The 26,784-nt window shown below is 45.4% G+C and overlaps 1 protein-coding gene and 1 pseudogene across 3 annotated transcripts in view; one reads left to right on the top strand and one right to left on the bottom strand.

Annotated features, from left to right (window-relative positions):
• The window catches only part of ddhd1b (DDHD domain containing 1b), a 120,001-nt gene extending 95,407 nt beyond the window's left edge, over positions 1-24,594 (bottom strand). The window contains exon 1 of one of the 3 annotated variants that reach the window (XM_072489725.1): positions 23,761-24,594. In XM_072489725.1, the coding sequence (XP_072345826.1) occupies positions 23,761-24,265 (505 nt within the window). In that variant the 5' untranslated portion in view covers positions 24,266-24,594. The remainder of the gene's footprint in view (positions 1-23,760) is intronic. The other 2 variants (XM_072489722.1, XM_072489723.1) reach the window with 2 other exon arrangements.
• Positions 24,595-25,198: 604 nt separating this feature from the next.
• On the top strand, positions 25,199-25,334 carry LOC140408066 (U1 spliceosomal RNA; annotated as a pseudogene).
• The last annotated feature ends 1,450 nt before the right edge of the window (positions 25,335-26,784 follow it).

Raw genomic sequence — 26,784 nt, 5'->3', positions numbered from 1 at the left:
TTCAAATGCCTCCAAATCTGCTCATAGGCAGAGATAACTTATTCAATGGCAAAGAGGTTCAAGCAGCTGATTTTACTGCTGTGTGCCATTATAAATGGAACACCAAGTATTCCATCTGCTTTTAGTGTCAATACAAAATGATGTGGGATAATACAAATAACAGAAGTCCCGAAAGACGTGCTTGTTAGGTGAATTGGACATTCTGAATTCTCCCAGTGTATCTGAATAGGTGCCGGAATTTGGCGACTAGGGAATTTTCACAGTAACTTAATTGCAGTGTCAATGTAAGCCTACTTGTGATATTAATAAAAGATTAAGAAGTTGCTATTATAGGCACTCTTTCAAATTTGACCGATTCTTCTGGAATATGGCCCCTGCTTTTTGGGCAATCCTTACTCAATAACTTTAGGATGAAGTTCTTCAGGTCCTCTCTAAATATTCACTCTCATACCACAATTTTTTCACTTCATTTATTGATTTACAGGATTCTGGGAACATTTTACAAGAGGCAAGCAGTTTATTCTCCCTCTGTGTTCCAAAATAATGATAAAATTTAATGTGGCATGAAATCCAACTAAACACCAGGGTTACAACTGGTGTAATTAGGAAAAAATAAAAACATATGGGTTGGAGGAGGAAGTGTAACAGCACTTAAGTAGAACATAATTGAAACATCTTTACAAGAATAATGCTGGACATGCTAAACAGGTAAACACCCAACAGCATCAAATGCAGATCAACGTGACCCGAATAAAAACAGAAAATGCTAGAAATACTCAGTATCTGCAAAAAGAGAGTAACGATGTTAATGTTTCCAGTTGAATGACCCTTGAAATTTCAGAAAAGTCATATTCAACTCAAAAGTTTACTTAATTCTCTTTCTGCAGATCCTGCCAGACCTGCTGAGTACATCTAGCACCTTCTGTTTTTATTTCAGATTTCCATCTATTTGCATATTTTGCTTTGATTTAAATGTTACCCTAAAATTGGACTAAGGGCAAAAATTTACATCCACAGAAAATGGAAAAAGGGCTCATTGGGATGAAGGCAAATCGCTCAAAACAAGTTAAAAGACAAATAAGAGTGGAAAAGAGATCTAGAACACAAACACACAGCTACAACAGCAAAATGCAGCAGTAAAAAAATTCAACATTACAATAGCAGGAAGAGGCAGGAACATTAAAAGGTAATAAATATTCTGTAATGATTATATCCTCCAAATATTCACACAACAGACGGCATACAATATACTAAGATAAAAGCAAATTACTGCGGATGCTGGGATCGGAAACAAAAACAGAAAATGCTGGAAAATCTCAGCAGGTCTGACAGCATCTAGAGAACGGAGCTAACATTTTGAGTCTGGAGTTGCAACGTTAGCTCTGTTCTCTCTCCACAGATGCTGTCAGACCTGCTGAGATTGTCCAGAATTTTGTTTTTGTGATGTACAATATGCCTCTGGTCTTCACACCACATAGTACCAGCAGCCCATTGCCACATCTCAACCCACCCAAAAAAACACTATTAAGACAACAATCTTCAATATAATGGAGATGGAATTTCTTCAAAGACTGAAAGAACTAAAAAAAAAAAAATCCACAGAAACAGAACATAGAACAGTACAGCACAGTACAGGCCCTTCGGCCCACGATGTTGTGCCGACAACTTGTCCCAATCTAAGATCAACTTAACCTGTCTGAAAAAAAAGACTTGCATTTCTATAGTGCCTTTCACGACCACACGACCTGTCAAAGAGCTTCACAGCCAACATAGTATCTTTTTAAAAAATAAGTTTAGAGCACCCAATTATTTTTTGTTGTTTTTCCAATTAAGGGGCAACTTAGCGTGGCCAATCCACCTAACCTGCAAATCCTTGGGCTGTGGGGGCGAAACCCACGCAGACACGGGAGAATGTGCAAACTCCACACGGACAGCGACCCCATGTCCAGGATTCGAACCTGGGTCCTCAGCACCGCAGTCCCAGTGCCATCCACTACGCCACATGCCACCCCTCCAACATAACAAAGAACAAAGAAATGTACAGCACAGGAACAGGCCCTTCGGCCCTCCAAGCCCGCGCCGACCATGCTGCCCGACTAAACTACAATCTTCTACACTTCCTGGGTCCGTATCCCTCTATTCCCATCCTATTCATGTATTTGTCAAGATGCCCCTTAAATATCACAATCGTCCCTGCTTCCACCACCTCCTCCGGTAGCGAGTTCCAGGCACCCACTACCCTCTGTGTAAAAAACTTGCCTCGTACATCTACTCTAAACCTTGCCCCTCTCACCTTAAACCTACGCCCCCTAGTAATTGACCCCTCTACCCTGGGGAAAAGCCTCTGACCATCCAGTCTGTCTATGCCCCTCATAATTTTGTAGACCTCTATCAGGTCGCCCCTCAACCTCCGTCGTTCCAGTGAGAACAAACCGAGTTTATTCAACCGCTCCTCATAGCTAATGCCCTCCATACCAGGCAACATTCTGGCAAATCTCTTCTGCACCCTCTCTAAAGCCTCCACATCCTTCTGGTAGTGTGGCGACCAGAATTGAACACTATACTCCAAGTGTGGCCTAACTAAGGTTCTATACAGCTGCAACAGGACTTGCCAATTCTTATACTCAATGCCCCGGCCAATGAAGGTAAGCATGCTGTATGCCTTCTTGACTACCTTCTCCACCTGTGTTGCCCCTTTCAGTGACCTGTGGACCTGTACTCCTAGATCTCTCGGACTTTCAATACTCTTGAGGGTTCTACCATTCACTGTATATTCCCTACCTGCATTAGACCTTCCAAAATGTATTACCTCACATTTGTCCGGATTAAACTCCATCTGCCATCTCTCCGCCCAAGTCTCCAAACAATCTAAATCCTGCTGTATCCTCTGACAGTCCTCATCGCTATCCTAAATTCCACCAACCTTTGTGTCGTCTGCAAACTTACTAATCAGACCAGTTACATTTTCCTCCAAATCATTTATATATACTACAAACAGCAAAGGTCCCAGCACTGATCCCTGCGGAACACCACTAGTCACAGCCCTCCAATTAGAAAAGCATCCTTCCATTGCTACTCTCTGCCTTCTATGACCTAGCCAGTTCTGTATCCACCTTGCCAGCTCACCCCTGATCCCGTGTGACTTCACCTTTTGTACTAGTCTACCATGAGGGACCTTGTCAAAGGCCTTACTGAAGTCCATATAGACAACATCCACTGCCCTACCTGCATCAATCATCTTAGTGACCTCCTCGAAAAACTCTATCAAGTTAGTGAGACACGACCTCCCCTTCACAAAACCATGCTGCCTCTCACTAATACGTCCATTTGCTTCCAAATGGGAGTAGATCCTGTCTCGAAGAATTCTCTCCAGTAATTTCCCTACCACTGAAGTAAGGCTCACCGGCCTGTAGTTCCCTGGATTATCCTTGCTACCCTTCTTAAACAGAGGAACAACATTGGCTATTCTCCAGTCCTCCGGGACATCCCCTGAAGACAGTGAGGATCCAAAGATTTCTGTCAAGGCCTCAGCAATTTCCTCTCCAGCCTCCTTCAGTATTCTGGGGTAGATCCCATCAGGCCCTGGGGACTTATCTACCTTAATATTTTTTTAAGACACCCAACACCTCGTCTTTTTGGATCTCAATGTGACCCAGGCTATCGACACACCCTTCTCCAGACTCAACATCTACCAATTCCTTCTCTTTGGTAAATACTGATGCAAAGTATTCATTTAGTACCTCGCCCATTTCCTCTGGCTCCACACATAGATTCCCTTGCCTATCCTTCAGTGGGCCAACCCTTTCCCTGGCTACCCTCTTGCTTTTTATGTACGTGTAAAAAGCCTTGGGAGTTTAGATGCAACCCGTCCTTCTTATATAGGTCACACCTGCCCCGGAAGAGCTCCCAGTGGTCCAGATAACGGAAACCCTCCCTCCTCCACCAGCTGTTTAGCCACGTGTTTAGCTGCTCTATCTTCCTATTTCTAGCCTCACTGGCACGTGGCACGGGGAGTAATCCTGAGATTACAACCCTAGAGGTCCTGTCTTTTAACTTTCTGCCTAGCTCCCTGAACTCCTGCTGCAGGACCTCATGCCCCTTCCTGCCTATGTCGTTAGTACCAATATGTACAATGACCTCTGCCTGTTTGCCCTCCCCCTTCAGGATGCCCTCTACACGTTTGGAGACATCCTGGACCCTGGCACCAGGGAGGCAACATACCATCCTGGAGTCTCTTTCACGTCCACAGAAGCGCCTATCTGTGCCCCTGACTATAGAGTCCCCTATTACTATTGCTCTTCTGCGCTTTGACCCTCCCTTCTGAACATCACAGCCAGCCGTGGTGCCACTGCTCTGGCTGCTGCTGTTTTCCCCTGATAGGCTATCCTCCCCAACAGTATCCAAAGGGGTATACCTGTTCGAGAGGGGGACAACCACAGGGGATTCCTGCACTGACTGCCTGCCCTTTCTGGTGGTCACCCATTTCTCTGCCTGCACCTTGGGTGTGACCACATTTATATAACTGCAATCTGTGACGCTTTCCGCCACCTGCATGCTCCTAAGTGCATCCAATTGCTGCTCCAACCGAACCATGCGGTCTGTGAGGAGCTCCAGTTGGGTGCACTTTCTGCAGATGAAGCCATCCGGGACGCTGGAAGCCTCCCGGACCTGCCACATCTCACAGTCAGAGCACTGCACCACTCTAACTGACATTGCGTCAATTAATTAGTAAATTAAAATTAAAAGTTAAAAAAAAAAATCTTTTAAAAAAAGTTACTGTTAACTATCTGTTTCCTAGCACTAGATTTCTACTATAAATGTGAAAGCTAAATATAGTACTCTCCGATCTCTGGCTTAGATACCCCTCTAAATTATAATTAAGTAATTATGTTTAATTAGTTACCAATGCTTAATTTTTAAAAATTTAGTGTATATTCCCAACCAGCCACTCAGGTCACAGCTTTTCTGTGATGTCACTTCAGTTCCCCCCCCCCCACACACACAATTTGAAAAGGTAATAGTATCTTTGAAGGTACTTATCACAAGCTGATACAGGATGAAACAGATGCAAGCAATCGAAGACTATTAATCATCAATTCTGTGTAAAATAATGGAATCGATTAAAATTTAGACAATAATGGTTGGTGTGAGAGGGAGTTTGAGTGCTCCAGAATACAGTAGTGGGACTACTGCTGTTCCTAATTTACATCAATGCCTTGAATTCAGACACTCAATGTAAATTGGTCAAATTTGAAGGTGAACCAAATTGTGTAGGGCGGCGAAATCAAAGTGACCATCCCAGAAATTACAGAATAAGCTAAGAAAATAATGAGCGAGCTGATCATTGACAGTTGAAATTTAGTGCAGAATGTGCTGTACATAGAAAGAAAAATAGGCATCGTAAATACTGTGAATGTTGAATTAGCTACGGTGAAGAGAGATCAGGAAGCCCTTCCAGTCTTATCATATGCAACAAATGGACAGCAGCAGGGCAGCAGGATGGTGCAGTGGTTAGCACTGCTGCCTCACAGCGCCGAGGAGCTGGGTGAGACCCCAGCCCCAGGGTCACTGTCCCTGTGGAGTTTGCACGTTCTCCCCGTGTCTCCGTGGGTCTCACCCCCTCAACCCAAAGATGTGCAGGGTAGGTGGATTGGCCCCGCTAAATTGCCCCTTAATTGGAAATTCTTTTTATAAAATGGACAACAGCAAGTAAAACCATTACAATGTTGAACTTTGTAGTGCAAATGGTGCCTGGAGTACTGCACCCACTTCTGATCACTGAACATAGGACTTAGGAGCATTTGGGCCCTTGCTTGTGCCGCCATTAAGATCAAGGCTGATATCAATTCCACTTTCCTGTCCGTCCCTCAACTCCCTCTTCTCTCAAGAATCTGTCTAACTCTGCCTTGAATAAATTCTTAAGTGCCCAATTCTTTTTTTACCCTATTCAGGGGGCAATTTAGCATGGCCAATCATCTACCCTGCACATCTTTTGGGTTGTGGGGGCGAGACCCATGCAAAATAGCTTCACAGCTCCAGGGTCCCAGGTTCGATTCCGGCTTGGGTCACTGTCTGTGCGGAGTCTGCACATCCTCCCAGAGTGTGCGTGGGTTTCCTCCGGGTGCTCCGGTTTCCTCCCACAGTCCAAAGATCTGCAGGTTAGGTGGATTGGCCATGATAAATTGCCCTTAGTGTCCAAAATTGCCCTTAGTGTTGGGTGGGGTTACTGGGTATGGGGATAGGGTGGCGGTGTTGACCTTGGGTAGGGTGCTCTTTCCAAGAGCCGGTGCAGACTCGATGGGCCGAATGGCCTCCTTCTGCACTGTCAATTCTATGAAATAAACATGGGGAGAATGTTGCCTTGAATAAATTCAATGACTGAGCCTCCAATGCTCTCTGGGAAGAGAATTCCACAAACTAATGACCCTCTGGAGAAAACAAATACTCTTCATCTCAGTCTTAAAATTAAAAGAGACCTCTTATTCTTCAATTGCGTTGCCTAGTTCTCGTCTCCCACACAAGTAGAAACATCCTCCCAGTATCTAATTTATCAAGTCACCTCAGGATCTTCTATGTTTCAATAAGATCACTTCTCGAAAATGAGAGAGGTAATCAATAGCTGGAAGCAACATAAGAGTCTACATAAGAAGCATAAGATCCCTAGACCTGGAAATTCCCAGATCAGCCCACCCGCCTCAGGAGAAACGTGCCCGGGTGCAGGCTTCTGACAGGAAGCACGCCGCATCCGAGGCACTGTCGAAAATCGCTTAACCAAGGAAAGGGGTCAGAAATCCCAGGTATGGGACCCACCGGCCATTTTTCAAGGGGCCCCGAGTCAACCCTACTCAGTGAAAATCCAGACCCCAGTGTCAGCGGTCTGGAGTTATGAGGAAAGATGGGGGAACTACTTTCATTGAGGAACGAAGGCATTGGAAAGGCAACATCCTGATGACTGGTGGAAATGATTCTTCCTTCTTGAAATGCTGCCATTTGTGTGGTGAAACTAGCAAAAAAAAGTACTAAAAAGAGCATTAAAGGAGATGCAATGTTCAGTCATTAAGTTACAACTTGCACAAACCCACCAGAATTTATATAAAATAGCAAATTGTGCAAGAAATGTTTATTTGCAAATACTGCTTTAAAATAACAAATGGGAGTGGTATTCGAGAGGAAAAAACAATTCTTGAGATATAGGTATTGTTAGAAAAGCCACCATTTGTTGTCCATCCCTCAGAAGGTGATGATGGGCTCCGCCCTGAACTCGGCAGTGGTTTGATACAACCGAGGGGCTCGGGTAGGCCTTCAGAGGACGTTAAGAGCCAAAACCATGTTAGCGTGGGACTGGAGTCACATGTAGGTCAGGCCGGGTAATTAGGAATGGGTACTAAATACTGATCTTGCCAGTGGCATCTATATACCCAGAAAGGTTTCTTTTTAAAACTTAGGCTGAACCTAATCTATTCCATAATTACTAGATGTACTCAATTTGTGAATATCACCACACATAATATTTGGTCATGATATATATCATTACCTAACTGTTAAGAAAAAATATACGGAATAGATTGTGTTCAGGAAACTTCCAAGATGACCAATAATCCCATTCCCCCATTGCATTTTTGGCACCTTTGAGGAAGAGGAAAAGCGACAGTTTCAGTTGGGAGTAGGAAGTAAGAACGGAAGGGTCAAGAGAGCTGATCATTTTGTAAACTAGATCAGAGGAGGAGTGTACAAGAAATCAAAGGATTGAAGACTAGAATTACAACTCTACAGATCAACCATCTCAAAAGACAAGTAAATATGATCCCCAAGCACCACAGATGGTTAGCAGAGAAAACTCATGAATAAGCTCCAAAGGCAAGCAGCAAAGGACCTATTTCAAAGTAAACAAATTCTTTTGAAGATCATGCACATCTGGGAAGTTCCAGCATAACAGCAGAAGTTGGTAAAGCAAATCAATAGCATTATTGAAATCTTTACATGAACTAGATTTAGAAATACAAACGTAAATCCAATTGGGGAGTTTCCCTTCAAATCTTCTTAAAACAGCACGCTCCCTTTAATATTTCTTTTAAGGATGAGGGTTGGAGGAACATCCAAGTTTTTTTTTCGCTTTTACATGTATTGCATGTTTTATTAAACTGAAAGACAAGCAGGTTTTGATCATCAGATGATTCATACACATACATTGTGTCTGACTGACCCTTCTACATCTGGCCATTTTAGTGTAAAAGGGGCACTTCACATTAGGTACTGACATCACGCTGACCCCATTTGATCACTTCCAATTCTTTTCATCTCCAGTATGTGCTTACTTTGTATGCTAATAAGGTATACAAAAACTGAGATTTTCTGTACTTAGTAGCTTGACACCTCAATGCAGCTACATAGATTGGTGCCAGTACAATCACCATCATGGTTGCTGAATGACAGATAGAATTCCTACTATTCCAATACAGCACATACTCGGAGCGAACTAAAATTGTTAATACACCACAGTGTCAAGGGACTGTGCGGGGAGGCAGCATAGGGTCTCGTTGTACGCGGATGAACTGTTGCTCTATATATCAAATCCTTTGGAAGGTATTGGGGGGGATTATGGCCATATTGGAGGAATTTGGCCAGTTCTCAGGATATAAGTTGAATATAGGGAGGAGTGAGGTTTTTCTGATTCAAGCGAGGGGGCAGGGGAAGCGGCTGGGGGAGTTGCCATTTAGAGTAGTAGGGGCGAGCTTTCGGTATTTGGGTATTCAGGTGGTGCAGTGGTGGGAGCAGCTGCACAAGCTGAATCTGGCTCGGTTGGTGGAACAGATGAAGAGGGATTTTAGGAGGTGGGATATGCACTCGCTGACCCTGGCGGGACGGGTGCAGTCGGTAAAGTTGACGGTTCTCCCAAGGTTCTTGTTTGTGTTGTGTTATGTACTCTGGGATAACACAGGCTGCAACTCGATGCAGCTTTGACCAAAAGATACTCCAGACTTTGAAGTAAGTTCAATGTGATTTATTGAACCATTAGCACATTTCTCGAAGAGTTCGAATCTCCTGCTAATCTTGCTATAGTAACTCAGTCTAACTAACCAGTCTGCTCTAAGCCACATGGTGGGTGTGATGCTTCTGATCTGTCCCTGTCCTACTCTCCAAGTGTCGCCTGTGGAAAGAGACAGGGCATGCGTGCCCTGTCCTTATATATGGGTTGTGTAATGCCCCCTTGTGGTAGTGTCGCCTCTGGGTGTCTTGACTGCCCATTGGTCATGTCCTATTCTGTGTGTTCATTAGCCGTATGTCTGCATGTCATAACATCTCTGGTGCTCCCTCTAGTGTTTACTTAGTCGTAGTGTATTTATATTAACCCCTTGTGTATTTACAGTGATGCATATCACCACAGGTTGTGTTCCAGAATCTCCCGATCTTTATCCCAAGGCTTTTTTTTTTTAGGAGGGTGAATGCACTGATCTGGGGGTTTATTTGGTCGGGTAAAGCCCCGCGGGTGAAGAAGGTGCTGTTGGAGCGGGTCGAGGGGGGGACGAGTTAGCTCTTCCAAATTTGTTAAATTACTGCTGGGCGGCGAATATAGCCATGGTTTGGAGGTGGATGGTGGGGGAGGGGTTGGTGTGGGAACGGATGGAGGCAGCCTCTTGTATGGACTCGAGCTTGGGAGCACTGTTGACGACGCCTTTACCGTTCTCACCGGCTAGATACTCCACTAGCCTGGTAGTGGGGGTGGTCCTGAGGGTGTGGGAACAGTGGAGGCAGCACCTGAGGTTGGAGGGGGCATCGGTTTGGGCACCGATTTGCAGGAATCATAGGTTTGCTCTTGGGGAGCTGGAAGGGGGGGTACTGGGGGTGGCTGGGCAGAGATTTAGTGGTTTGGGGACTTATTCGTTGGGGGCAGCTATTCACGCTTGGAGGGATTGGTGGAGGAATTTGAGTTGACCGCCGGGAATGGCAGGCAAGGGATTTTGTAAGGAAGCAGGTACCGTCCTTTCCTCACCTGCCACCCCAGGAGCTGCAGGACAAGGTGGTATGAAAACAGGGGTAGGTGAGGGTAGAGTGCCAGAAATTTAGAAGGAGTTGATGGATTGGGACGGAGCCCCGATGGGGTAGTGAAGTGCAGTGGGAGGAAGAGTTCGTAGCCATCTGGGATGGCCACTTGCAACCAGGAACAGGGAAGGTCACAAAGCATAGCAGGAAAAATGGACAATGCGAGATTCAGGCAGGCTCAGAGCCTGAATGTATATTTGCGAGTGAGGAATCCAGACGGTATCGAGACCCCAAACGATTAGCATTTGATGACCCATCTCCGCCAGACAAAGGACTGATACTTGAGCGACCGATACAGTCCCAGACATTTCGACGCCACCCCCTGTACTAGGGAAGCGTAAACAACAGGGTCAATGACCGCTTGTGACACGCCCAGCCATCAAGGCACCCGCCCCTTTATTGGTTCGAATCGAACATAGTGATCAGGAGTTACCCAATTAGTGGGATCCAAACTGAAGGACCGCCCAAAAGAGCGCAAAAACCCCCAAGAATAAAAAGAGAGTCCACCACGTGTTCGGTCTCTCTTGGACCTGGCGCTCCGGCAGCGTCCACTTCCAAGTGCAGCACCACCAGAAGCAAGTTCAAGTTCAACACCCGCTACCAGGTGGATGAGCCTAGCTGAGCAGCAGTTACTTCTACAGACCCGATAGATCCAGAATTGAACAACGGCCACTGTTCCTCTGACCTAAGCCGGGTGCCTGAAGTTAAGTACAGGTTGTCAGAGTCGATAGGTGTAGTTTAACTAGTAATGTTTATGTTGCATGATTAATTGTGTGTGTAAATAATGTACCCGCGACCTTGAACTAACTAACTGGTGTTTGGCTCTTTGATCGGTAGCCGGTTGAACCTTGTGGTGGTATCATTTGATACCTGGCGACTCTGAGCAATATAGTATAGATATCCAAAGGAAGGAGGGCAACCTCACTGACTGCCATATTTACAGTAGACAAAAATGGCAACAGGTATTGGCGACATCTGACGGGACTCGACCCAGAAGTGACCATGTCACTCCGAGAGAACCCACAAAACGTTTGAATTGGAAATCCAAATTGGCAAAGTAAAAGAAACCACAAGCGAAACCAGTATCGATCAGATTCGGAAGTGTGTAATTTGCATGCGTACTAACAAAGGGATATAAGGTAACCTCGATAGATTTTGTTGCGTGAAACTTTCAGGAGTTGGGTAAACCGGAAAATAGCTTGAGCTGTACTCGTGTTTGCACCGCCGCTTTATTCCCCCTTATTCCAAATTCCCGGTAGAGACAGAGATAATCGTAGGGATGGCAATGAAGGCAATGGAACACTTTATGCATCCACAAGAGCCTGAGGTCGCAGCGACCAACAGAGCAGAAGTGTCACATATGGGAGGAAGAGATTAGGAAATACCTGAAGGGGAAAGGATGGTCGGAATTTTGCGCGAATGAGGAAACAGGGTCCTCGCAGCATAGGACAGACTTGGTGGGACTAACTAACTGGTGTTTGGCTCTTTGATCGATAGCCGGTTGAACCTTGTGGGTATCATTTGAAACCTGGCGACTCTGAAATATAGTATAGATATCCAAAGGAAGGAGGGCAACCTCACTGACTGCCATATTTACAGTAGGTAAAAAAGGCAAAAAGTTGGGAGGGAGGTGGAGGCTGGGGTATGGGAGGAGGCTTTGAGGAGGGTGAATGCATCCTCGTTGTGTGCTATGCTTAGCCTTATTCGGTTTAAGGTGGTCCACAGGGCACATATGACTGTGGGCATGATGAGCAGGTATTTTGAAGGGGATGAAGACAGGTGTGGGCGGTGTGCAGATGGGCTCGCGAATTATGTCCACATGTTTTGGGCCTGTCCGAACCTTGGGCGATTCTGGCAGGGGCTTGCCGACGTTATGTTGGGGGGTCTTGAAGGTGAAGGTGGTCCCGAGTCCAGAAGTGGCATCGTTGGAGTGTCAGAAGACCCGGGAGTCCAGGGGGGCAAGAGAGGCCAATGTCTTGGCCTTTTCCTCCCCAACTCAGCAAAGTGACGCAGGGCAACATCATCCCGGTCAAAGTAAGAGGACATGGAGAGGTAAACATAGGCGGAATTGAGCCCGGAGATGGATCTTATTAGAATGTAGAGACACAGGGTCATCGAAACCGGGAGCATAGGGAGTGAACTGGCAGAGTTTCTTAGGCTGGAGAAGATAAAGTTCACCTTGAGGGGTCTGAGGAGGGGTTGCCCGGAGATGGCAGCCATTCATCGACTTCTTTGAGAACAGTTAAGATGTCAGCAGCCCCGGGTCACTATCCATGTGGAGTTTGCACATTCTCCCCGTGTCTGCGTGTGTCTCACCCCCACATCCTAAAGATGTGCAGGGTAGGTGAATTGGCCACACTAAATTGCCCCTGAATTGGGGAAGAAGAAGAATTGGGTACTAATATTACTACCACAGTTTGCCAGGCATCAAAATTGAATTCTCATCTTGGCAAAATTAACTGCTGCATTGGACATGCCAATAATTCACAAACAGCTAAAATATATTAATATATGTAAGACCAATGGTGATGACTTGTATTTGTTAATTACATGCTTGCAAATAACACCCAAAGTACATTTAATGAATATTTGAATGTTTACAGAAACATCTGATCAAAATTATCTTCCCTACTGCTCCTCCTATTTTTCAAAGAGATCTAGCTAAATGCAGTGGGTTCATCCAAGTTGTTATAACATTAATGATGGAACATTGCCCCTCTTTTGATGCTCTACTTTTCTTTGCATGTACCACCAGACAAATGGCAACGTTTCGAGAAGGGAAGAATAATTTCCACCAGTCATCATCACAATCTTGTTTTCCACTTAGACATGAGTTTTGACCTCCTAAAACCACCAAATATTCTTGTTCCCGTCCCCACACATGCACAAACCTACACAGATTCCAAATCTAATTTCAAACAACAGCCATCCTTCTACATATGCACTCAAAAATAAAAAGAATGACATCCACAAACTTTTTTTTTTACATATACTGAGGCCAGTTTGAAGTCCATGCAACAAAAGGTGAAAAAACAGTCTTGCAGTCATCTAGAAAAGAACATAAAAAATAAACTTTACAGATCCTTAAGACTGTCACACCATTCAAAACGATCATGACTGATATTCAACCACAATTCTACTTTCCTGCTCACCCATTTCCCTATTCCCTGATAAATCAAAAATCTATCACCTCCATCTTAAATATACCCAACAATGGAGCACCAATTGGAAAGACAATTCCAAGGATCACAATCCTCTAAGTGAGGAAATGTCTTCTCACCAGAGTCCTAATTAACAGACCCTTAACCAGAGGCTTTAAAAAAAAAAATCATTCATGGGATGTGGCCTTCGCTGGCTAGGCCAACACTCGTTGCCTATCTCCAATTGCTCTCGAGAAGGTGGTGGTGAGCTACCATCTTAAACCACTCCAGTCCCTGTGCTGTAGGTATACCCAGGGTGCTGTTTTGAAGGGCGTTTCAAGATTTTGACTCCACGACAGTGAAGGAATGGCAATATATTTCCAAGTCAGGATGGTGAGTGGCTCAGAGGGGAACTTCCAGATGGTTCCCATGTATCTGCTGCCCTTGTCCTTCAAGATGGCAGCGGTTGTGGGTTGGGAAGGTGCTGCCTAAGGAGCCCAAGTTTCTGCAGTGCATCTTGTAGATGGTTCAGACTGCTGCCACTGTTCATCTGTGGTGGAGGGAGTGAATGTTTGTGGAAGGGGTGCCAATCATGCAGGCTGCTTTGTCCTGGATGGTGTAAAGCTTCTTCAATGTTGTTGGAACTGCATTCACCCAGGCAAGTGGACAGTATACCATCACTCTCCTGAATTGTGCCTTATAATTGGCTTTGAAGGGCTGGTGGAGCAGATGGAGGACGATTTCAAGAGGTGGGATATGCTGCCGCTCTCACTGGCGGGCAGAGTGCAGGCGGTCAAGATGATGGTCCTCCCAAGGTTTCTTTTTGTGTTTCAATGTCTCCCCATTTTGATTACTAAGGCCTTAAGAAAATAGATAGGAGTGTTATGAGTTTTGTGTGGGCAGGGAAGACCTCAAGGGTAAGGAGGGGGTTCCTGCAGCGCAGCAGGGATAGAGGGGGACTGGCATTGCCGAATTTGGACGATTATTACTGGGCCGCCAACGTGGCGGTGGTTTGCAAGTGGATAAGGGAGGGAGAGGGGGCGGCGTGGAAGAGGCTGGAGATGGCATCCTGTAAAGGAACGAGCCTAAAGGCGCTGGTGACGGTGCCGGTACCGCTCTCCCCGAAAAGGTCTACCACGAACCCAGTGGTGGTGGCAACCTTAAGGATCTGGGGGCAATGGAGGCGACATAGGGGGGTGACGGGTGCCTCGGTGTGGTCCCCGATCAGGAATAACCATAAGTTTGTCCCAGGAAGGATGGACGGAGGGTTCCAGAGCTGGCATCGGGCAGGAATTAGGAGATTGAGAGACTTGTTTATTGACGGGAGTTTGCGAGCCTGGGAGCGCTGGAGGAAAAGTATGAGTTGTCCCCGGGGAATATCTTTAGATATATGCAAGTGAGGGCGTTTACGAGGCAACAGGTGAGGGAATTTCCGCTGCTCCCGACACAGGGGATCCAGGATAGAGTGATTTCCGGGGTATGGGTCAGGGAGGGCAAAGTGTCCGAAATATATCAGATGAGAGACGAGGGGGAGGCGCTGGTAGAGGAGCTGAAGGGAAAATGGGAAGAAGAGCTGGGGGAGGAGATTGAGGAGGGTCTGTGGGCTGATGTCCTAAGTAGGGTAAATTCCTCTTCCTCGTGTGCCAGGCTTAGCCTGGTACAATTCAAGGTTCTACACAGAGCACACATGACGGGAGCAAGGCTGAGCAGGTTCTTCGGAGTGGAGGACAGGTGCGGGAGGTGCTTGGGAAGCCCGGCGAACCACACACATATTTTGGTCGTGTCCGGCACTGGATAAGTACTGGAGGGGAGTGGCAAGAGTGATTTCAAAGGTGGTGAAGGTCCGGGTCAAGCCAGGCTGAGGGTTAGCTATATTTGGGGTAGCGGAGGAGCCGGGAGTGCAGGAGGCGAAAGAGGCCGATATTCTGGCCTTTGCGTCCCTGGTAGCCCGGCGAAGGATCTTACCCATGTGGAAGGAAGCGAAACCCACCAGCGTGGAGGCCTGGATAAACGATATGGCAGGGCTCATAAAACTGGAACGGATGAAGTTTGCATTGAGAGGATCGGTTCAGGGGTTCTCCAGGCGGTGGCAACCGTTCCTTGACTATCTCGCGGAACGTTAAGGGAAAATAGATCGCCAGCAGCAGCGGCCCGGGGGGGGGGGGGGGGAGCACTATGTTTTGTTACTTTGTTAGTTAACTATTTTATTTAAATAATGTTATTCATTAGTTGTGTTATCTTTTATGTTGATTTGTAAGGTGGAAAAATTGTGTTTGAAAACTTTAATAAAATATATATTAAAAAAAATAATTGGCTTTGAAGAGTCAGGAGGCGAGTTTCTCATTGCAGGATTCCTAGCCTCTGACTTGCTCTTGTAGCCAGTGTTTATATGGTTCATCCAGTTCAGCGTCTGGTCAATGGTAACCCGCAGGGTGTTTCCCAGTGACATTTACCCATAACTAGTGTTCTAGATTCCCTGACTAGATGAAACAATCTCTCAGTTTCTACCCTGTCATGCCTCTTCAGAATCTTGCATGTTTCAATTAAATCACATTTCATTCTTAAGAGATTAGAGGCCCAATTAACTGTGGGGTAGACCAAAGGTGAGGTTCCCGATTGCAGGATGAAACTCGGAATTAAGTTGATGGAAACTGAGCTTCTTGGCTGCCAGCATTGGGAACCACTTTTTAATACATTTGCATGTAATGGCTCATATTAAACGGCAACCGTACCAGAATTAAGTGCATCTTTCTGATCAAGTAATCACTGAATGAGAAACATGTGCCTTCAGATTCACGACTCCTTTAGTGTGACGTGCAGCAGGTGAGGTAGTCTTCATGTCCATTGGTCAAAAGTGCCCAGGACAGAAGGAAGATCCTCCAGCTCCCATCCTTGGAACCAGGGCCTCCTGACTTTCGCAGACGGCCGAGAGGACCACCTGTAGGGAGGAATCGCTGAAACATGGGGCTAAGCTTGGATATTTGTCATTTTTGTAAGGGGTATGCAGCAGCTCCAGGGAATAGGTGGAGAGGGGAGTTGCAGCAGCTCTAGGATCCAGGTGGCAGTGGAGAGGGGATGGCAGCAGTTGTTGTGCCCAAATCCTCTTTGACAATGAATGAATGCCTGCCTGGGTGTCTTTTAAATATGCCATCGGACCTTCGAGCCATGCGAGGTAATGGCAAAGGCGTCAACTTCCAGTTTGTCGCATGATTGGCTGTACTTCTCAAGCATGAATACCTAATTGGCTGGTGACGTACATTCGCGCACGGCCAACCCGTCCCACCTACGACCAGAAATGCCACACTCCAGGTCTTGCCACCAAAAAACCTAGCTACTACCGGTAGATTCTACCCCCAAATGCTCTCTAAATGACCCACAATGAAAAATGTGTGAGAGAAGCATTAGGGCTAGTATTGTGTTCCACCAGAGGAATGAACAGATAGATACCTTTCTGCTTCTGACAGAAAAAAAAAATGCTACTTCAGTAAGGATTAATCTTTCAAGAGAAAAGAAAATACAAAATGAACTCTCTCTGTAATACTTCATTATAAATGTTTTTGACTAAATGTGGGCCACTTTAAGGGTTAAGTTTAAGTTTGTTTATACTTGCAATATCACACTTACACTTGAACTTAACGGTTTAAGATTAAATTTGCACAAAATCTACAAACTGTCAGAATTTTCTTACATTTGTATCATTACCACCTTTGTTTTTAGTTGCAGCATTCTAGTGCCTATAGAGGTGGTAGATGTCATTGTTGTGTTAACAGTAGAATTACTATGGTATAATTGGATCCAATTCTATTTCAAAGTTTATGAATCAAGGAAAAAAAACTTCTGATTTCTCACTGCGGATGTCTTCAGCGTGTCTAATAAAAATGTTTGTGCCAGATCATCAAAGCTAACTGGTTTCGTTCAGTAATGTGTTTAATTTTAACAGAAGTGCTGCCAGAAAACCCCTTTATCCAATATGTCAATAGATATTTTCTGCATCTAATTCCTTGGAGGAACATTGTTACTGTATAGAGAGAATTGGAGCATGCCATACTCTTTAAATAGCTGACTGTCATTCTGGACAACACATTAACTTTGCACTCAGCATGTATACTGTACAATAGCAATTTTTTTGTGATGCACGTTTCACTTATTTACTTGAATGCTGCAAGTTTCTTCTGACAGATGTAATCACTGGAGCATGACTTCAAGTCAAAGTTGCATCACTGCATCCACCTGTCTACTAATTTTAGCAAACATTATGCAAGAGAATTAATATAACAGTGCCCAGTTAAAAACAGCTGGCGCATGACAGGAAGAGACACATGTTTTATTCTTTCATCTCATTGTCATTTATACATTCTCCCCATATATACACGCATCACATATATTTAGAAATTGTAATCTCCTCTGGCACACAATTAAACGAATAGCTCCGTAAACCCATACAATGGAGTGCCTTTCCACAAAGCTCACATTATTAAACCTAATGTCCAAGTCAAAGGCTGCTGAGGTAACAACTGATGACTGTTATTGATGCAATTGCCAATCAAGAAAAAAAATCATACTAAACTTATAGTAAAGCACAAAACATCCAGTTTTTCCTATATTGTTAGAAAGCCAATTTATGAAAGCAACAAATGGTATTCCGCGAACACTAATTTCAAGATAAGTTACAATTTATATCTCATCTTGCCCTACCTCATACACGTCCATGGTACGCTTTTTATGTTCAGACATCTCACTTTTTAAACCACCCCTTTACAGCTCCTTCATGCTCTTTATTTTTTAAATCCTCTTTCTGACTTAACTCAAACACTTTATCCTTAGTATCTTCAATTTTAATTTGAACTCTCACTGCCCTGTCTCCTTGCCTCCTTCAGCTTCACCATCACAATAAACTAACATACCCATGGCCACCATCCTCAATTCTTCATTAGAAGAGCTTGCAATCTTGAATGTCTCCACCAATAGCAGAGCTATCTCTAAAATCACTATCCCAACTCTTACACATCTTCTTATCCACCTTAATTCCTCCACCCTCATCTTCTAAACTTGTAAAATATGACCCCTTTGTTCCCTTCAAGTGCTCTCTTGAACCATCTCTTCTCTGATGTTATTAATCCTGACAATGATGTCCCTTAACTGGATCTCCCCAGTAGATTCCAGATGATCATCCATCCCTATCTTTCCCCTTCTGAAAAGAACACCAAGGTGTTCCACAGTCCACAGCTTATGGACAATCTCAGAGCTGCCGGATACCATTCGATTAATTTTCACAGGCTTAATCAGCAACACCACTCCTCCTCTTGGTAAAGTCCTCGTATTACTCCCCAGACCTACGCCGACTGACCTCCCTCCCTTGCATTTAATCTTCACCCCTGATATCAAATGCTCGACGTTTGTACACCTCTATTTCTAAAAGCAGGACCATCCACATAACCTCCTCTACCCCTCCACCTCTTCTGGCCTCTCCCTGGCACTCGCTCATCCCACATTGGCACTCAGATATTCTGCACTCAAGTTCAGACTTTGCTGAACCTGGAATCTAACAGCATCTGCTGTTAGTTAGACTTACACTCTTGTTAGGTTTTTCAACTTGTTTGCATGGCCACAAGTGTAAGCTTTTAATGGCATGGGGAGCAAACAAGGCATCAAGGACCCAAGTGGTCAGAGCCAGCAACGGTGTATCTCGCGAACCATGCGGATTGAAAGATTATGGAATTAACCACACAAGAACTGAGAAATAAGTGCAACTTAAAATGGGTGAATGTCAAATCAAGTACAAAAAGAGAAATAAAGAGAGGTCAAGAAAGATTGAACGAGAGAAAGAGACAAGAAACATTTCTAAACTCTTCAACAACGAAAATATGAAGGAATAAAACTCCAAATCTGTGAAGGCAATTTTCAATGCCAGAGATTGGTAGTAATTAACATTTACTACATGATTAAGAATATTTAAACTGGGATAATGATCAGAAAAAGTCACTAAAAACTTAATTGTGCGACAAGTTTATCAACAGTACACCATTTAAAGCATTTCATTGACGAGATGTAATTTTTGTAAAGCCAACAGCAGTGATATTTCTAGGGCTAGTAACATTTGGATATTGAGTCTCATCACACACATTGACTCACCTCCTGAATTTGCTGCACTATTTGCACATAACTAATAGTGAGCACCATTTGCCTCACCATTATTTTAACAGCAAAGTCTAGACCATTTTCTCTCTCAAGAACCCCCTGACCTAACTCCTAATTACCCACACAAACATGGCATCATTAATTTCTCCCTACCTTCTAATATACAGTGCATCATTTTTTTAAAAAAGCTATCAACCTTGACCATTGCATTTCTCTCATTCTCTTTCTCAGAGTTAATATTCAACTTCACTGCCTGGTTAGTAACTCACAAAACTTCACATACCCGGTATAAAGCCCGATTTTCATTTCCACTGGGATGAAAATAGGGCTGGTTGCACAACAGACAGGCAATCTTCACCACCAGTTTAGCATTTAGGCAGCAAAGTTGAACATTGAGCCTGCTTAGTGTCTCCAATCTCTTAATGCTTTGATGCTCCTTAATGCTTGAACAGCAAGACAGAAAGTTACACGTTAAGTCAAACTTCATGACTTATGCACAAAAATAAGGGCCGACAGTGTAACACTAACCTTTGGATGAGACATTAACCAAGGTAATTTTTGTACCCTCATGGGCAGACATAAAGAATTCCAGGACACTATTTCAAAAAGTAGTGGGGGTGTTCTCTCTGGTGTCCTTGCTAACATTTATCCCTCAATCAACATCAGAAAAAAATTCTGATCATTATCCAAATGCTATTTATGTAATCTTGCTGAGCGAAAGTTGATCTTCATTGCTCCTACACTGACTATATTTCAAAAGTACTCAATTAGCTGTAAAGTGCTTGGAGATATTTTGATGTCATGAAGGTGCTATACAAAGGCAAGTATTTCTCTTTTTCCTTTGTTGCCACCCAAATAAACATTCATCACTCTGTAATTTAATTTCTGTCTCACCCCCCAACACTGAGGGTACTTTCAGTCCATCTATTTGTGAAGTGTCTTGAGGAGCCTATTCTGTTAATGTGCTAAGAAAATGCAAGTTGTCGTTGTCTTAGTCAAAGTCACTAATGTTTTGCATGTGAGATGAGGCTCGTTAGCCTCATTTGTCGCCCTTATGCTCTCGACTATATTCAGTACTTTTTCCACCATCTGTCTTAGATCATAGATCATAGAAATTACAGTGCAGAAGGAAGCCATTACAAAGAGCATCCTACTGAAGCCCACGTAATCTACCCTATCCCCGTAATTCAGTAACCCCCACTTTGGACACTAAGGGCAATTTAGCATGGCCAATCCACCTAACCCGCACATCTTTGGACTGTGGGAGGAAACCCGAGCACCCGGAGGAAACCCACGCAGACACAGGGAGAACGTGCAGACTCCGCACAGATAGTGACCCAGCCGGGAATCGAACCTGGGACCCTGAAGCTGTGAAGCAATTGTGCTAATCACTATGCTACAGTGCTGTCTTGTGTGGTTCTTATTCACTACACTGAGCTCTCATAAGAACTAGGAACAGGAGTAGGCCATCTGGCCCCTCGAGCCTGCTCCGCCATTTTTAATGAGATCATGGCTGATCTTTGTGGACTCAGCTCCACTCTCCGGCCCGTACACCATATCCCCGAATCCCTTTATTCTTTAGAAAGGTATCTATCTTTTTCTTAAAAACGTTTAAAGAAGGAGCCTCAACTGCTTCACTGGGCAAGGAATTCCAGAGATTCACAACCCTTTGGGTGAAGAAGTTCCTCCTACACTCCGTCCTAAATCTACTTCCCCTTATTTTGAGGCTATTTTAGTTCTGCTTTCCCCAACCAGTGGAAACAACCTGCCCGCATCTATCCTAACTATTCCCTTCATTATTTTATATGTTTCAATAAGATCCCCCCGCATCCTTCTAAACTCCAATGAGTACAGTCCCAGCCTACTCAACCTCTCGTCATAATCTAATCCCCTCAACTTTGGGATCAACCTAGTGAATCTCCTCTGCACTCCCTCCAGTGCCAATATGTCCTTTCTCAGATAAGGAGACCAAAACTGAACACAATACTCCAGATGCGGCCTCACCAACACCCTATACAATTGCAGCATAACCTCCCTAGTCTTGAACTCCATCCCTCTAGCAACGAAAGACAAAACTCGATTAGCCTTCTTAATCACCTGTTGCACCTGCACACCAACTTTTTGCGACTCGTGCACCAGCACACGCAGGTCCCTCTGCATAGCAGCATGTTTTAACATCTTACCGTTTAAATAATAATCCACTCTGCTGTTATTCCTCCCAAAATGGATAGCCTCACACTTGGCAACATTGAATTCCATCTGACAGACCCTAGCCCATTCACCTAACCTATCCAAATCCTTCTGCAGACTTCCGGTATCCTCTGCACTATTTGCTTTACCGCTCATCTTAGTGTCGTCTGCAAACTTTGACACATTGCCCTTGGTCCCCAACTCCAAATCGTCTATGTAAATTGTGAACAACTGCGGGCCCAACGCTGATCCTTGAGGGACCCCACTAGTTACAGGTTGCCAACCAGAGAAACACCCATTTATCCCCACTCTCTGCTTTCTGTTAGTTAACCAATCCTCTCCCCATGCTACCACTTTACCCTCAATGCCATGCATCTTTAGTTTATGCAGCAACCTTTTGTGTGGCACCTTGTCAAAAGCTTTCTGGAAATCCAGATATACCACATCCATTGGCTCCCCGTTATCTACTGCACTGGTAACGTCCTCAAAAAATTCTACCAAATTAGTCAGACACGACCTACCCTTTGTGAACCCATGTTGCGCCTGCCCAATGGGACAATTTCCCTCCAGGTGCCCCGCTATTTCCTCCTTAATGATAGATTCCAGCATTTTCCCTACAACCGAAGTTAAGCTTACCGGCCTATAATTACCCGCTTTCTGCCGACCTCCTTTTTTAAACAGTGGTGTCACGTTTGCTACTTTCCAATCCTCTGGGACCTATACATGGTGTGGTGTAGCTCTAAATCTCAACATTTTAAAAATTCTGTTTGTGTACTATCATCTCCACTCTAGAGCTTCATTCTTGGTAGCATCCTATCATTTATATTACCCTTCTGCAACATCACTCACAATGAGTCGATTTTGATATATGTACTACCTACCACTATCAAAACTGATTCAATGCTGCTGTACTGTCCATGCAAGAGATGTCATACCAAAGGCATCAACACTAACGTTTGATCCTGACCTGGCAGCTATTCCATGGCCCCCTCATACTAAAGCATGGGGCACACAACCATGACCGTAGTTTAATCCTGAACCCATAACTGACCAGTTGGCAGAACCTCATTAATTCTTCCACCTCTAAAATACTGCCTGTTTATGCTTCTACTTTTGCCCAAATTGATGGATTTCTCCAGTCACCTCCTCACTGGCCTACCCCACCTCAAACATACAGGGTTCAATCATTAGGAAACGCAATATGCACAGTGGATGGCAGCCTGCAGACTAACATCAAAGGGAAAGACAATGGCAGACAGCTCATACAGTCTTGAGGTGCCGAATATCTTGTCATTTTTGAAGATGCAACATCTAAACCCTGATCCACAAATTATTCCAGACCAGAACTCATCAATCCAGAGTGTCTTGTATCTCCTCGCTATTTGAAAATGTACAAAAACAAGCAGGTATTTTGCCAAGGGATCTTTTTATATTGCATTTTACACAAATCTTATTCCATTCTACAAACCTGCCATTATTAAAATTCTGAACTGGGATATATGCTGTTTAAAAGCCCCAAAATGTATACACTGATGAACATGGGCAGCACAGTGCTTATCACTGTTGCTTCACAGCGCCAGGGACCCAGGTTTGATTCGCAGCTTGGGTCACTGTCTGTGCAGAGTCTGCACGCTCTCCGTGGGTTTCCTCCGGGTGCTCCGGTTTCCTCCCACAAGTCCCAGAAGACGTGCTCGTTAGGCGAATTGGGCACTCTGAATTCTCCCTCAGTGTACCCGAACAGGCGCCGGAGTGTGGCGACTAGAGGGTTTTCACAGTAACTTTACTGCAGTGTTAATGGAAATCTACTTGTGACACTAATAAAGATTATTATTCAGAATCCTCACATCTCAGCAAATCCACTGCAGGATCTTGTAGCAGTTTAAACCCCATTGTGCCTTACTAGTTGGAAGTGCTTCTTCAGCGGTGTGCCCCTAATTCTGGAGTGTTGATTCTTGCCCACTTCTGCCACAGCAACATTGTTGATGATTCTACTCCTGCACCCCTGGAATTCTCAAAACGAAACCACTTTGCCACCTCCAATTGCGCAGCTTGTTCCAACAACTGAGCAGCACAATACACATTTGTTCTTGTTACATCAACTTTGTATTATCTAAAAATGATAAGCGATGCTTTCGGAGGGGGGACAAAGGGGGGGGGGGGGGGGGGGGAGGGGGGGGGGGCGTTTAACAGGACTTTTCTCCCTTTCGAAAAGGGAAGCCGGTTAGGACAGGGGAATGGAAGCGACACTCACGATACCAATAGACGGGGTAACAGCCCTTGTCGACGACGTTGACTTCATAGAGGCCTCCGCGGACACAGACCGTCTTCACCGTATCCAGCGACGCGTTGTTGGTCACGGCCGTGCTGTACTCCCGGTACATGAGCTCGATTCGCAGCGAGTCATAGCCGATGAAGGGTTTCCAGGTCTTGCGGTCCTCCTTGTAAAACCAGCGGACCTCCTCGGAGCCCAGCTCCCCCACCACTTCGTACCGGTGCCGGATGTTGCTGGCCCGGCTCCGCTTGCGGCTCACCGAGATGTCGCTGCCGCTGAAGTCGGCCTCCTCGCCCTCCTGGTAAGGCAGCGAGGCTTCCGACTCGGCCGTGAACAGGTCGAAGGTCTCCTCGCTCAGCGAGCGGTACATCTCCAGGCCGAAGCGGCCCGAGCGCCGGCGCCGCTGCGGCGAGACGCGGGGTGAGGCGCGGGTGGACGGCGGCCTCCCGTCGTTCGGCGACGGCGGTGGCGGCGGCGGCTCCATCCTGCGCCCAGGCCTCTCCTCCTCCTGCTGCCGCCTGCCTGCCCGGCCAGCCCAGCTCTCCACTCGACGGTGTACGGAAGCTGCTCCTATCCGGACTCCGCCTTCTTGCCGCTCATGAGGGGGAGGGACCGGGCGGGGGTGGGGTGCCCGGCCGAAGTTAGCTCCCTGCCTGCCGGCCGGGGAGGGAGGATTTGCGGCTCTCGCTCCCCCCCGCTGCTTTCACACACGGGAAGATGCTGCCTCGCTGGCCGGCCTCGAACTGTCACAGTGGCGCCGCCAGCCAGCCCCTTCCACCCCAGCCGGCCCGTCCAGCTCGGCCAAAGCCGGCGTCACAACGCGCCGCACGTCAGCCCCTGGAGACCACAAACGGCGGGCGGGCTCCCCTCACTCAGCCCGTCAGGACCGGGACCCCCGAGGGGACGCGGCTGAGCTGACCGGCCTCCGGCTCGCAGCTGGGACCGGGCCAGTTGCCATGGGGATTCGGATAGACCAGCTGCGTGGGCCGAGCGGCCTGTGGAAGCAATCCCGACTACATATAATCTCCACCACCCAGGAGGATGAAAGCATTTCCAGGCACAATAAGTACACTGGACTAATTTAAATTCTGTAAATCTTGCTATATCCTGGTTTTTAAAAACTCGAATCTGCATGTAAACTCTTATTTGTTTACAATTGCTGCACCTGGAAAGATGATGCGCATCAATTTTACTCATTCATGAAATGCGGGCATCGCTGACCAGGCCTACCCCGAATTGCCTTGAGAAATTGGTGAACCATCTTCTTCAACATTTCCGAGGGCAATCACAAATTGCTCTGGGTCACAATTAAGCCACACTGGCCAAGGACAACAGATTCTCTTCTCTAAAGGGCATAAGCCAACCAGATGGGTTTCCATGACAATCTCTTACCTTCATGCAGGGGTGTAGTGCCCAATTACTTTCCTGGCAGGGGTAAAACCATGACCAAGAAGTTGGTTCGCCCAGGACGGGGCTAGCCCATTGCACTTCGGATGTGCTGATGCCTGCGATGTCCCCAAATGCGGGATACTCGACTGCAAAATTTGTAATGCCCAATTTTGAGATGCTGGAACTCTTAAGAAAATGTGTAGGCCATATCATTTCTAAATCTACTATTAGATTCTTTTCTGATGTATTAATCATTTGAGTCCCCAACAGTCAGTAAAACTATACTTTTAAAATGAAAAATATTAATGCTGATCGGCTGAAGGAATTTTACATTGAACAGTATAGTATTTTGAATCATTGTCTTTAGCATAGCTAGAATTTAATTGTGCAATTGTACAAGGGCAGCACGGTGGCATTGTGGTAGCACAATTGCTTCACAGCTCCAGGGTCCCAGGTTCGATTCTGGCTTGGGTAACTGTCTGTGTGGAGTCTGCACATCCTCCCCGTGTGTGCGTGGGTTTCCTCCGGGTGCTCCGGTTTCCTCCCACAGTCCAAAGATCTGCAGGTTAGGTGGATTGGCCATGATAAATTGCCCTTAGTGTCCAAAATTGCCCTTAGTGTTGGGTGGGGTTACTGGGTTATGGGGATAGGGTGGAGGTGTTGACCTTGGGTAGGGTGCTCTTTCCAAGAGCCGGTGCAGACTCGATGGGCCGAATGGCCTCCTGCACTGTAAATTCTATGACAATAGTTTAATTATTTAATTCTAACCTATTAAAAACATGAATTACAGAAAAACTTTACTTACCAAAATTTCCACAACAGGTCTGGTTGCACATTTCTTAAGGAAGAGGCTGATCCTGTCCTTGAGTTCTTTACCTATTGGTGACGTGTGGTGTTGGACCCCAATGCATCTAGTCTTGCAAACATACGTGCTGATACTCGGTTTATGAGAATTCCTGAGCGCAAAGGTCTTACAGTTAAGTTCATATGCCGAATCCTTACTCCCGTTCTTCAGTGCTGCTTGGAGTTGCATGTGTACAAACAAAATAAAACCAGAAAATGCAGGATTAACTCTGCAGGTCTGGCAGCATCTGTGGAGAGAGAAACACAGTTAACATTTTGAGTGTATTGTGTTGTCCAGCTTCCTCCACATACTTTCTGAATGCAGGGATTATAGAAGTAGGTGATAATTTAATCTGCTTCCAGAGAAAAGATATTGCTGATTCTCCACAACCTGGTGGCGTTCAACTTGGCCTGTAGCCTTGGTAAAGAACATGCAATCAGAGGTCCATAACTGGATTGGGCTTCAGAGGCTGAATGAGAGTCTTTCAATTACATGGTTCCGAATATTTGATTTTCTAAATTATTAACGAGACTGATAAGAAACTGCTGATAACCTCACTGTTGCTCCCGAACGAAATCGTACCAAACTTTCCCTGTGCGATGGCAACTTCGCCGTTGTTTTTTTTGTGACAGTTCGCTCTTTCAGTCCAAACAAAAAGCATGTGCTAAGAAAGATCATTTTGTCTGCACACACAATCGTTGTGCATTGCATTTCTATGAATTCATATAATGTGTGATACATCGGAGCTAAGTCTAAGGGAGACACTATCG

This window comes from Scyliorhinus torazame, chromosome 2, assembly GCF_047496885.1.
Source record: "Scyliorhinus torazame isolate Kashiwa2021f chromosome 2, sScyTor2.1, whole genome shotgun sequence".
In the NCBI taxonomy this organism is placed as follows: Eukaryota; Metazoa; Chordata; class Chondrichthyes; order Carcharhiniformes; family Scyliorhinidae; genus Scyliorhinus; species Scyliorhinus torazame.
This window is presented reverse-complemented; position numbering and strand designations above follow the sequence as displayed.